A 13,505-nucleotide genomic window follows, 5' to 3' on the forward strand; every position below is an offset into this window, starting at 1 on the left:
TCAGGTAACATGGATGTTTCTAGAAGTAAAAGCCTTTATTGTACCTGGAGTGTAACTGTTTTCGTTCATTAAGCTGTTCTTCGCTTTCTTCAGGTACGCGGGTGAGGCTGGGAATTACTCCCTGGCAATGTTTGCAGCCAGACACTTCTGGAACACCTGTGTGCCTTTGCTCGGCTCTCCACGGGACAGAGAGCAGCTTGGAGAACCTGCGGACACAATCCTTAAGAATATCATCAAAGCAGAATCTAAAAATGAACAAGTAAGAATATCCAATAGGCATTGTTCATTTCGCTTGTGTTTAGTGGTCGGTGCTGATGATAAAGAAGCGTATTGGTTTGCTCTGAAGCTCTGGGTGCATACTTCAAGATACCTTTCCTGAGAGGGGAAAGTGACTTATTTGTTGTAAACACGTGTGGTTTCTTACCTGCATTCCCATAGTGCACATGCACACAGAACCACCCGTCTGAAAATGTCAGCGATTCTTCTGAGTTAGGCTATATAGTAACTGTATTGTATTTCTATACACTGTATAGTAATGTATTCGGTGGCCAGTGTATCAGTAGAACTGTGTATGAATCTGCTTTTGGAACGAGAGAGTTAGATTATCTTTGAAGCTGCCTCAGCCCATCTGGAGTTCTCTGGCAGTTCACTTGGAGATTTCGTGTTCTTTATCAGTGTAGCTGGTTGGATCTTACAGAGTCTGGGTATTTCTGTGTTGGTTTGTGTTACAGAGCTCACTCTGGAGGAAGGGCTGTGGTTTTCATCTCCAGCACAAGTAGCTGTCTAAGTAACATGTTAATAGTTCATACTAACCATATGAAATGGTTTACAAATTAAACAGAAGTTCGGTAATACTTGAAGACGTATGTTGACCAAAAGATAAAGGCTTTTTTTGTCTTCTTTTTTGTCTTTTTAGGAGAAGGGAGATATGTTGCCTTTGCATCAGTGGATCACAAAGGATTTTCAGAGTATTGGGTTATCGGCTGGATGCTTTCTCCCAGGTATGTTCTTCCTTCTTTTGATCTGGTAATAAAGAAAAACCTCAGTATTTTGTGATATTATTCTAATTTTGCAGTATATTAATAAATCATTTGAACGTACTTCAAAGGTGCTGAGGAAGATCTGTCGTTAAGAACCTCCTTATATGGGTTATTATTCCATATATATGTGGATAAAGCTGACTGGGAGGCAGCACTGAAAGTCCTGGATGAAGCTATTGAAGTTTTGCCTCAGTCAAGACACAGGCTGTAAGTTGGTTGACTTATGGTTATTAAAACAAGTATCCTGATTCTTGAGAACTGTAAAACTCTGTATTTCTTTTTATTTTGCATTGGGAAAATATTATGATTACTTTTTGTCACCCTGTCATTTCTTATAACAGAAAACACTGTTGTGTCTTTTGGGTGAAGAAGGCATACACCGGTAGTGCTTCCAGTCATTAATCTGTTCATAATATTTGTAAATTTCATTTTTTAAAACTTGTACAAAAGTGGTATCTTAAGTTTTCAAGAAGGTAGGCACATGAAATGTGGCTATGTAGCAGAAAGTTTCCTGGCTGTAAATCCATTTACATTAAATGGAAACTAAATTATTTAGGGAACTGTTTACCTTGTCTTATCCAAGTTCAAAGATTTACACCCTTTTCTGTCAGTTTGTGAACTTCACGTCTCTGTACTATACCGACATGAGCTAATCTATCTGTCCCACTCATAAAGTTTCTTTACTGGTACAAATGCAAATAATTGGCAATTGTTTTTGGTCTTTTTCTAGCCTGATCTTTAAACACATGGCTACAGTGAAGGCAGGACTGGGAGGCAATGTTGTGATGGACATTCAGAAATTCGGAGGTGTAGGTGAAGATGATTTGTCGCGTGTGTGGCGCCATTTGGTGCCAGTCTCCAGAAGTGCTGCTGGGCAGTTAAGCTGTTTTCAAAATGCCATCATGGCTCTGCAGGTTTGTCAGGTTTTGCTGCATGTTCAAGTGCTGATACAAGGATGTTCCTCAAGTGACTGGGGGGATCGCAGGTTTACAGTGAACTGGTACAAGGGCCAGTGACCTGCCCGTTCCTTGTTATCACTTTGAGATTGCTGTATGGACCAATCCTGGTATCCAGGGACAGTTCAGCTGAGTCCTGTCAGAGAAAAATGTCTAAGAGTAGCCAATTGCAAGAAGTTTTGATAAAGCAAAGAATTAAGTGGTAGAGTTTTCTGCTGCATTCTGTTTAGCATAACTCTGATTACGTGATGCCAATAAAACTACTCACTGTCAAATTATTTTTTCTTGTGTTAAGACTATAGTGGACTTTTGAATATAATGGTTTCCATCACTGAATATAAACAAACTCTTCCTTTATTACTTTTATAGAAACAAGAAAATGAATGGCAGAAAGTTGATTACCTGATGGAGTTTGCTGAATGGTTATATTGTAACCAGTTTCTTCTCCATGATGTTATTAAACCTTTGGACTGGGCGGTAGATCTCTTGCTACATATGGAATTTTCTGTGCAATCCTCACAAGAAGGTATGTAAAACGTGTATATCTTCTAGAAGAATTTCTCAGCAGCAAATGAAGGGAATTTTTGATTGACAACTTAGTCACCACAGACTGTGAGCAGCGTGGCTGTGCTGTCTCCAGCATTAGCTGCCGCCGGCGCAATGCCCGTGTGGACGTGTCGGCGCGTTCCGCTCGCGCCCCGGGAGCTGCGCTGGGCTGCGCGGCGGGTCTGCGTCGCCGCGCTCTGCTGCGTGCTGTGTGTGGAGCATCGGTTTGGTGTTGGAAGAGAAACGTGGCTTTGTAGGACTTCACTCCAAGCTGCAAATCTGCTGAATTACTTGGTTTTGAGCTGAATTTCAATTAGAGTTGCAATTTCTATAGAACATCAGTGTTTACTGAAAAATTACTGGAATTACACGGCACAAAAGAGAGGGTTGAGTAGCACGGTGTCTGCTGTCGCTGCCACGAAGAGCCATTAAGAGATCCCATTAAAACGCGGGGATGAGCTTGAGCTGTTTTCTCGATTCAGGTGCCACTGGCCCATCTGTATTTGGATTGCTGCCTGCTCCTGCTGTGGAAACGAGTGCTGGCCAAATACGCTGCTTGCCGGCTCAGACCCGCCGGGACGTGGTCTCTGGTCACCGCAGACCAGGGCCAAGAGGGTTTCTGATTTGACTGCAGCGCAGCTTGAGTGCCTGAAACAAACAAGTGAGACTGTCTGTCCCACAGATTTGTTTCCAAGAAGACAGAGTTGAGCGTGCTTGCTGTGGATTTCTGTGTCGGATTGCATCATTTGATATATGTAACTGTTACATTACTCGTTGAAAACATGGTACGAGTTTCATTGTATCACCATAAGAACATCTTCAGCAGATAGATTTCCATTCCTCTGGTTTTGCTTCATGAATATTTTCATTTTCAAGTCAGAAATGTAAACTTTTGAATACTTTTTAAAAATGCCAATCACTGCAAACATGTTTGTTTTTTAACAGGAAAAAATCATATACCAGAATTTTTGCCTAGAGAAAATGTGAAGATAGACATTGGAGCAAATGATACCAGGCGCCAGATTAATCTGGAAGATCTGAGTAATATTAGACAATTGGAAGCTTTGTTCAGAGCGCAGACTTTGCTGGCTGTGGTTGCTGGTCAGAGCTCTCCTCTGCACCAGCGGTGCTGTTTGATCGCCTACGCTTGTATCGTCCGTATCTGGCAGGTGAGGTTCTCTGAGATTTGGTATATCATAACGTGGCCAGCATATTTCAGGTTATCTTGTGTGATTATGGTGCCAGCTATTCCCGTGATGTTTTAACTACATATTCAGAATTTCCAGTTTTATGGTATAGTTAGGATATTTGCTCTGTTTTAAGGATTAAACAAGAAAATTGTTTAGCTCAGGAGAATAAAGAAGAGACATTAAGAATAAAAGTAGTGGTCCGTCATTTCTTTAGTGTTCATTCGTTTGTTTGGTGTAAAAGTTTATCAAATTTTGTATTTCCTGTCTGTTAAAGACACTCAGTAATGGCAGAACACAAGCCGGAGGCATTGCTGGAAGCTCCGAGGGCCGTAATTAGAGAGGGACCTGCACTTGGGTTGGATCCAAAGGGTTGTCATTTGAAAGGAATCGTGTGACAGAATTAAATTAAATTAAATGTTGATTTGGTTGTCAAGTTTTAAGAAAAAGTATAGACGGGCGGTGTTCACTGATTGTTGTTCTCTAATCATTTTTTAATTGTTACAGCATTTCAAATCAAACAAATCTCTTTCATTTCTCATCGATATGAATACCTAATTTAAATTACAATCATAGCAAAAAGCATAAAAAACGATTATACCTTAAACATGAGTAAATCTTCGCAGGGCCTAAATCTCTGCTTGATAATAGTAATGCTGCAAATCATTCCAGAAACGATCTTAGTGCTGCAGGGGGGACAGATCAGGTGGCTTGGAAAGCCATAGCTTGTGCAGAATTTTATTCCAATTAGCTGTAAAAACCTGCAATTAGTTACTCCTGTGGTAATTATGATCAAGTTTTCATTCTGGAATCAGTTTAGACTCTAACATTTGATGGAAGACAGGAAATTGAAAAATAAAAATCGAATATTGATGTTTTCAGATTTTACATAAGCAAAATTTTAATATCCTGAAGTTGACTGTCTGAGTGTCTTAGTAGAGAAAAAATACCTGGCAGGAGTATCGCTGTTTGAATAAACGATTAAAAATGGAGAGTTAATGCAGCTGTCAGTGCCGGTTTGAGGCCAATGGCACTAATTCACAGTCACAGCTGAACAGCACTGTGGAAGAACAGCCACGTGGGCCTGGAGGGACACAAGTCCTGCAGGACAGGGCAGGACGGCTGAGCTGAGCCTCAAGAACAGCCACGTGGGCCTGGAGGGACACAAGTCCTGCAGGACAGGGCAGGACGGCTGAGCTGAGCCTCAAGAACAGCCACGTGGGCCTGGAGGGACACAAGTCCCGCAGGACAGGACAGCTGAACCTCAAGAACAGCCACGTGGGCCTGGAGGAACAGGAGTCCTGCAGGACAGGACAGCTGAGCCTCAAGAACAGCCACGTGGGCCTGGAGGGACACAAGTCCTGCAGGACAGGGCAGGACGACTGAGCTGAGCCTCAAGAACAGCCACGTGGGCCTGGAGGAACGCGAGTCCCGCAGGACAGCTGAGCTGAGCCTCGTGTGCAGGGTAAGGCCGAGCTGAGGTTTCTGCAGCAGGCTCTCAGGTGCTGGGACTCCATCCACGACTCCCTGGAAGATGTTAAAATGCTCTCTGAACACCTCAATAACACCAGCCAAATCAGCCGCCTCTGACTTTGTTAAAGACACGTGTTACCTTTGATTTGAATTGTTTACAGGTTGTGCAGCATCCAGCATTACTTTTTGTTTGTATTGTGTGTTCTACTCTTGATCCCTCCAGCAAAATATGTTCATATTCTCAGCTGGGTTTTTTTAAAATTCATTTAGGTAAGATCAGCAGCTGTGCTATTGCATGTTCAGAGAAATTTTCAATGGATACTTTCATATGCTTAAATATTTACAAATGTCTTTTATGCGACACTGATGCGTGCCCTTATTGAAGTCTGATCTGGAAGGTCTTCCAGATCACTTTGATATGAAATTCATCCCTTGTAGAAGATAACAAATCTAGACAAGTTTTTCAGTTTGGAGTTTTTTAAATGAACTCACAACAATAAAGGGTAAAAGGGCAGCAGTGTTTATCACAGGGCAGTGTCATCTTCTGACAGTTCAGCTGCTCAAGTGCATGGTCTCGATCATCCTAAGTGCTTGTACAGGTAATGCAAACATCTAAGAATCTTTGGAATTTTAGCTTTCTGAAGAAATTGCTTATGCAAACATAGCTGGGTATGTGACCATTGTTAATAGCTGTGGATGGTGACTTACAGTGAATAGTCAGTATCACTAGAAATCGACATTATTATTGAAAGCTGAAAATCATTAACTGTAATTATTTTATTATCTAGGTGTCGTTGTCAGCAGCACGATCTATTGTAAAGGTATCATCATCGTCTTCACAACTTACAGCTCCTCAGAAGGTGGAGTCAATAATTGCTCCTAAGAAAGAGAAGGACGAAAAGAAGAAAGAGAAGGACGAAAAGAAGAAAGAGAAGGACGAAAAGAAGAAAGAGAAGGACAAAAAGAAGAAAGAGAAGGACAAAAAGAAGAAAGAGAAGGATGAAAAGAAAGACAAACAAGTAAGAACGCCCTTGTGGAATGAAAACAATCATCTATTCCTGAGAGCCGGTTCCCTGGGCTCATCTGTTAAATAATTCAGTTGCTTTCCTGTAGAGTCTCTTGTAACTTGTGAAGGGTTCGTCTGTGAGTCTGTATATCACACAGTCGTTCTCGATTGCATGGACCTGACAGGTCACACATTTACAGTTATTTTTCTTTAGTTGTTAAAATACTGCTGTTCTGTAAAATGTGCAGTCTGGAGGTAAAACAGAAACAAAAGACAGAACTTCAAAGGATATTAAGAAAATACTTGTTTTTAAATGTTAGCTGAATATTTAATACCAACAAGAATGTTAATTTGCCTCATAAATGTCCCTGGTTTTTATCTAGGTTGAAGTTTCTGTTGTGAAAGAGAAGCCGAAAGGGACAGGATGGGGTGACACCTTACCAGTAACTGTGGAAGAGTGGGCTCGTTACGACTGTCCCAGTGCAATCAGAGATGCTTTTAAACAGAAGACAAATAGTTACGGTATTAACTGGGATAATTTCCCCAAACCCGTAAGTATACTCCTCAGAATTCTAGAGCATTAATTATTTAGGGAAAAAGCGAGTAGCAGAGAACTATGTTGTGTTTCAGTTTCTCTGTCTGATAATGCTCAGAGAGCTGTCAGAAATACCCCCTGTCATATTGCTCATGAACACTTCAAACGTGTTGGTCTGTCCTCTGCATTCTGAAGTGAACTGAGCTTTCGGAATAAACTCTCTGCCTTTCTGTGTACCGAGCTGCCGCTCCAACTGGAAACTTGATTGTTTATTAACAGTAGCGTTTGGAACAGAAGATGTAGTCATCAGTTTAAAATGTATTCTCTACAAAATTATGTTTATACTAATTGAATTTTAAAATTTTTTTTCAGACTTGCACTTTGTATTTTATGGACCTTTTATCTAATGAACTACAGAAAATGTTTTGCCCCCACTTGGTTCTTCCCGTCTTCCAGCTGGCTGAAGTTGTTGCTACTGACGTTGTGGAATGTGCGAGTCTGTCTGGACTCTACCACCTTCGGTTTGTATCAAACAAAAGAGAAACTGAATGCAGTGGGCTGTCCATTAATATTTCAGTAAATAATAACAAAGCTTTTTGTGACTTGTTGATTTATATTTTTAATGGGTTTTATTTATTTTCATTCCTTTTTTAAGTTTAATAGAGTTTGATGAATTGGTTTGCTTGCGGCACTATTTGTCACTGCACAAGGAAAGGTGTGCGGGACTGGAGCTCAGGCCGCAGTTACGTGAATAATTTTGGTAATGCCTTTTTGTCACCTACCTGAAAAAAAGCAAAGTAAAATAAAAAGTTAATAAAAGTGTTGTTACATTTTAGGTATTTATCTTGTGTTAAAAATATAACATCTTGCATTAAAAATACATTTGCTTTAGCTTAAGAGTGCAAGTAAGTACCCCAAATAAACACATTCTCTTTTATATAATTTGCCTTTGTGACCAAAATTCTGTTATTTTTATGGATGGTTAGCCCTAAAAGTTTTGATTCAAAATATCTAATATGCATGCAATGACAAATTATTGCTATCTTCGTTAAAACATTGCATCATGCTTTTTTGAAATGTATTGCGTAATGTTTGCTTAATCATTAACAGTTATAAGCTGAAATTGTTTGCTTAATTCCCAATAGTTTGTGAAGTGCCAAATAATGTATTTTTAGAATGCCTCGAGCTGATCCCACGTAACAGAAGGGATAAATATCCACGTATACAAGTGTGTGTTTATCTGGATTGCCAACTGATCTCACACAACGAACATTGATTTAGTAATAGGAAATGGATTTGCAGCCAAGCTTTGCCAGATGGGTTTTTTTGGTTGACTCCTCCAGATCTGTTTTCATTTGGTGGCATTTTATTTATATCCGTGACCTGATTTTTGTGCGTGATCAGCGCTGTGTGCCTGCTGGGTCCTGTCCCTGGGCGCAGAGAAGCGGGCACACGTGTGTGGGGTTTCGCTGGCGGCAGGGAGGCCCCGCCCCGCGGGACGTGTTCCTGTGCTCTCACCGCCGACTGGGGGCGCTGCTGGCGGGCCGGGAGGGGGGGTGCCCGTCCCTCCGTGTCCCGGGCTGGGGGACGTGTCCCTGCCCACGGGCGGGTTGGGCTGGGTGATCTTCAGCCGCTCTGTTGGTCTCTGACCTCTGTCCGTGTGTCATCTCAGCTACTGCACTTCCCTCTTTTTTTAATTTAATTTTTTTGTTATTGCCAATATTGATCAAGACATAAGGTGGCAGGACTGAGAAATGTGGAAAGCACAGCCTTTGTATATGATGTGTTTATATGAAGCAACATAGGAAAGATTCTGATTGTTTCTTAAACGTTTCTTCTTATTATTTGTAGACTTGCCCTGATATGTTCAGACCTAAAACTGAGCCAGGCATCTTTGTATCATGAGAAAGCTGCTGGGGAAGCACACATTAGTGGATTAGAACAAGCAATGTATGTATTTTCACTACAGAAACTGCATTTGGTTGAGGTTTTTTGCCTACAATTGATAAGTGGTGTTGGGAAAAAGTATTTAAAAACATGATCTCGTAACATAGATTGGGTGTATTTGTTGTGCCCTAAAATCCTGTGCATGGTTGTTTTGTACCTACTCACAGAGTGAGCGTATGGTGAGTATACCTAATGCACTAATACATTTTGTTACACTAATTATGAAATACTTTTACAATATTCTTGAATTTACTTCTTCTTTCTTGTGATTTAGGTGTAGGCAAGAGATTGCACTGAAAAAAGAAAAGGAAGCACATACTAGAGCAGAAGAAAGAAAACCGTGTTTGGAGAATGCCCAGCTGAACGGTAGCAGGGTGGAGAGTGTCCTTGCTTCGAGTGCAAAGGTTTTTCTTTCTACTTAAATTTTGCTGGCAGGCATAAGCGGCATGTGAACTGGGTTTGCCTGGCATGTTATTTGTATTTGTATTGTGGAACAAGGAGAATAGAGTCTGTATTCGTGCACAGTGAAAGTGCCTTTCCGCAAGGGGCATTCGTGACTAAGGCGAATGAGTGGAAAAGACAGTGAGACGTTGGTGTCTGAGCCCCTGGTCCCAGTTTGTCACCTCCCTCTCTCCGTCGCAGCACTGCACGCTGGTTTGCTCCCGCCGAGACCTTGTTTTGAAGGCAGGCAAATATTCCAGCTCTGGCTTTTCTGTGTGTTTTCAGTAAGATCGTTGCCTTACTGACACTCTTAAAGCTCACCTCTGTCTTCTCTCTTTATGGCAATCCTGCCCTTGTTTCCGTCATATCATTCAGCTGGTTTTGTGTATTTTTCCATTCTTGTGCTTGTAAAATATCTTTTTTTTAAATCACAATGCCTCTCAAGTCACCTCTTCTGGCTCTTGCAAATAGTTTTTAATTGTTATAGTTATTACCAGGAATCAACTTATTTGCAACAGTAGCAGATCTGAAGTATTTAATCTGTTCTAAAATTAGTTTTAATAGTATATACTTAGTAGTTGAATGCCCGTTGAGGATTACAAAGTCCACATCTCACAGTAAACCTGTTTTTCCCTTAATACAATGTTGGATTTTGAAGTTAGAAAATTGAGCTGGGCTGTGGGATTTATCAAGAAGTGAATATGATAGTTAATAACAATTTGTATTCCATCCGGTTTAGTTTTGAAATATATGAAGGGGTAATATTTTGTTATTTTTTCAGGGTTTTGAGCTAAATGCAGTAACAGGAAAAGGACTGAGCGCCCTTTCTTTCCCTTATTTGTGGATAGAAAAAGCTCAAGTGCTGATTCAGCTAGGCTTGTATCAACCAGCGAGACTCCTGCTTTCCGAGGCACATGCGGCAGCTCAGGTACCTCAGAAACAAAATAGAAAACGAAAAATGAATAGTTATATCATTTTGAATTTCATTACAGTTTCACTGCTAACTGTGCTTTGATAAGCAGCCACTGACGCTGAAACCGTGGCTCAGAATTCTGGCAGGTCTGAAATAAGCGTCCGTACGGTCCATCAAACAAATCCACATCCTCTTATTATCATGAAGGGTTTACACTGAAGATATTCTTCCTCTATCTAATATTCTCCATTGGAGCTCTTGTCTTGGTTATATGGGTTACTGAATCATAACTATTGCAATAAATCCTTTCCCTTTAAAGAAATGTAATTGTTATCCTGTTATAATAATTTTTCTCATCTAAGTAAAAACTGCCTATGTATATTTAACTTGGCTCATGAATACTTTGAAAAATAATAATCGTTAATAAAATATGTCTCTTATTAACACATTAATTTAGTATTGTACATTGAGAAAAGTTCAAAAGACATTAGGGAGGACAATAATTCTAACGATGTAATTTCTTAGTAGTATCCTGTATGTATGCTAGTGTGCTATCCGTACTGTACACTGTATTTGTTTCTTGTATATACTAGTATATAATTCAACTAGCACAAAATAGCACTGTAAATTTACTGGAGATCTCAAGTATCAAATCCCAGCTCACTAAAAAATTTTTCGTCACATTTTTTTCATCAGATACTGAAAAATTACAGCAGATATACATAGCATACTAAATAATGGCAGAAAAATAGCCTATTTAGAAGATAAGTGAATATAAAGGTATATAAGGTATATTTGAAGTTCTTGATATGAGGTAGAGAGTTCATGTTTTTTGAAAATATGAAAGTAATATAAGTAGTAACTCAGAAATTCTACAGATAACTGGGGAAATAACATTCACTACTTATTTCTGTGCCTATTCGTAAGTTTAATGTGAAATATGAACAGAAGTATGAGCACCAGTAGCGACCTTCTGTCTGTCGGCCGCGCGTCTCTTGCAGGAGCTGGGGGCCCGGCAGGAGGTGTCCCGGTGCCTGCAGGCGCTGGCGGCGCTGGCGCGGCGGGAGCGGCACCCCGGGCAGGCCCGCGCGCTCCTGCAGGCGGCGCAGCGCGCGGGCGGCGGCGAGCGGTTCTGGGCCGAGTGCGGCCGGGCCCTGGCGCGGGCGGTGCTGGAGGAGGGCGCGCGGGGAGCGCCCGGCGCGGTAAGGGGGTCCGGGGCCGGCCGGCGCGTGCCTCTTTCCGGAAAGGGCCCGTGCGTTTCAGTAACAGCACAGTTCATGTTGTGTTCTCTGTTGTGCGTTCAACAGACATTAATTGCAGATTCCAAACAGATGTAGGCCTATAGGAATGAGATTTTATCTGCAGAAGTTTAGGATGTTTTTATCGTAAACTCTATATCTTTCTACTGAAAGAAGAGCAATTGTAATCCACTATGTGTAACTAAGTCCCAGAGATCCGATCCCCTGGGCTAGAATGCTTTTGTACTGAGACAGTTCTGTTAACACTGCTGTGTTTCTTTTCCATATTTAATAAAGATTATAACTCCCAATATTATTTTCTAGTATACACTTCCTTTTAAATTATTTAAAATAGTTTTGCAAATATTCTTTCTAGATTCTGAAAGATACTACTGTAAGTATAATGTATACATTTATTAAAACCTTTTCCTATCTGACCCTTAACATTAAAATATCCATTTACTGCTCAACCCTTAACTGTCAGGAGTCTCAGCATGAATACAAGCCTGTTGTGTCTGTGAGGATCTGTCCTTTGTTGATAATCTGTGTGACTCTTTTGTAGAGAGGGATGATTTGATTTGGGCTGATTTCACATTTACTGTTGTTGAAGCACAAAGTACCTGGTTACCAGTGAGAGTACTTACTAAGGTTTTACCAGTATAGCTGTTAATGAAATGTATGGAGTGTGGTGGGTTTTTTTTCCTCCATTTATCTGACCAAAGTGACTGCAGCAGCAATTTCTTTAAAAAGGACAAATCTGGAGATGAGGTTTTGAGCATCATCTAAGGGCTTTTTCATTCAACACTATCAACTGGGGCCTTCTTTTACACCCCCCAGTGGCAACTATAGCAGTGTAAGGTTTACTTGTGGGTTAATATGCTGGTCAGGAACGATGCAGGAATCTGTCCCTAAGAGGATGCCAGTGAAACACAGATTTCAATCACTATTTGAGTTCGAGGTGGTCTGGTCTGAGCCCAGGTGAAACGGGCAGTTTCTGACCTTACCGGTGACTCACGTTGCTCTGGGCCATATGCGGCCACTTCTCAAATACCCCAAGAATGGAGATTCCACGGCCTTGAAAGCCAAGGAAAAAACCAAAAGTGACTGTGGAGGCCGGACACTGGAACATCTCTTTAGGTTTCCCCTTCTTCCAGTTGAATGTGCTGCCTGTGGTTGTTTTCTGTGTTCCTCTGAGTCTGGCTTCATCTCCCCACGTGTCTATGTGCTCCATTCACTTGTCATATCAAAATACCTAAGTATGGTCGTAACTCATACTTCTTAGACCCCGATTTACAGTTGTCAAGGATCAGTCCTCTTGGTGAATATTAGGGAAAGATACTTAACATGTTCTGCACAAAATTTAAGCTTTCTCAATGAATGTTTAGTATTATATACAGACGTCTAAAATAGAATGATGAAATGTCTGATATTACCTGCAGGCTTGTGAGGTCCTGGAACGCACTGTCAGTGTGCTCAGATCTGCTTTCCTGAGGAGACCTAACAGGCAGCCGGAGCTGGGGTTTATGATCGCATCCCTTGAAGCCAGGTAACTGGTTTATGCCCATCCTCTATGCAGCCACATTGCAAATACATGGTGATTTTTGCTGGTCATCTTTATATTAGTATGGTGCATTCTGTGGATTCTCAAATAATTTTCAGTAATTTATGTTGCTTTTTTTAAAATTTGAATGTCCGATTTCCTCATTCTGGTGGGCGAGTGAGCCGTTCCGACACCGCAGCGCTGCGCAGGGTTTGTGCTGCAGGCTTCCCGAAGAGCGGGACGCGGTGGCCTCTGCAGAGGCTCCCGCAGCACTGCAGCGCGGACCCGCTTCCCACCGTGACGCAATGGGCCTTCCATGGCGAAACCAAGGTTGCTTTGGTTACGTTGAAATCCGAGCACAGACAAGTTCAACTGTGTTGGTGAAAGGAGAGAAGAGGAGGGTGTTTAAAAAGATGGACCCGCTTTGAACTCACTGCATCTCTGAAACTGGGTCTGTCTTTTTGAAGCGCTCTGCTTATCACATTTACATTTCCTTCTCTTTCCAGAAGTGTGAGACTTCTGGATTAGAGAGGGAAGACCAACAGTCTTCTCAGTTTGGCTACATTTAGAAGACTGATTAGGCCTAGACAATTTGAATAATTAGATACATGGAACAAGTCACACTTCAGTTCTAATCTGAAAATGTAGTATTTTGATTTTTTCAGGACCTAGTATAATTTGTA

The 13,505-nt window shown here is 41.2% G+C and overlaps 1 protein-coding gene across 9 annotated transcripts in view; it reads left to right on the forward strand.

Moving 5' to 3' along the window:
• Nucleotides 1–13,505, forward strand: part of CFAP46 (cilia and flagella associated protein 46) — a 71,832-nt gene that overhangs the window by 31,495 nt on the left and 26,832 nt on the right. For 7 of the 9 annotated variants that reach the window (XR_011740373.1, XR_011740374.1, XM_071812289.1 and 4 more), the window contains exons 24-37: nucleotides 94–259; nucleotides 917–1,001; nucleotides 1,109–1,247; nucleotides 1,771–1,954; nucleotides 2,366–2,522; nucleotides 3,488–3,711; nucleotides 5,991–6,221; nucleotides 6,592–6,759; nucleotides 7,116–7,264; nucleotides 8,595–8,693; nucleotides 8,965–9,094; nucleotides 9,913–10,059; nucleotides 11,046–11,246; nucleotides 12,722–12,828. Coding sequence is in view for 7 of the 9 variants with exons in the window: in XM_071812289.1 (XP_071668390.1) it covers nucleotides 94–259; nucleotides 917–1,001; nucleotides 1,109–1,247; nucleotides 1,771–1,954; nucleotides 2,366–2,522; nucleotides 3,488–3,711; nucleotides 5,991–6,221; nucleotides 6,592–6,759; nucleotides 7,116–7,264; nucleotides 8,595–8,693; nucleotides 8,965–9,094; nucleotides 9,913–10,059; nucleotides 11,046–11,246; nucleotides 12,722–12,828 (2,187 nt within the window). In the remaining 2 variants the exon portion in view is untranslated. The remainder of the gene's footprint in view (nucleotides 1–93; nucleotides 260–916; nucleotides 1,002–1,108; nucleotides 1,248–1,770; nucleotides 1,955–2,365; nucleotides 2,523–3,487; nucleotides 3,712–5,990; nucleotides 6,222–6,591; nucleotides 6,760–7,115; nucleotides 7,265–8,594; nucleotides 8,694–8,964; nucleotides 9,095–9,912; nucleotides 10,060–11,045; nucleotides 11,247–12,721; nucleotides 12,829–13,505) is intronic. The other 2 variants (XM_071812286.1, XM_071812287.1) reach the window with 2 other exon arrangements.

This window comes from Patagioenas fasciata, chromosome 8, assembly GCF_037038585.1.
Source record: "Patagioenas fasciata isolate bPatFas1 chromosome 8, bPatFas1.hap1, whole genome shotgun sequence".
NCBI classification, from domain to species: Eukaryota; Metazoa; Chordata; class Aves; order Columbiformes; family Columbidae; genus Patagioenas; species Patagioenas fasciata.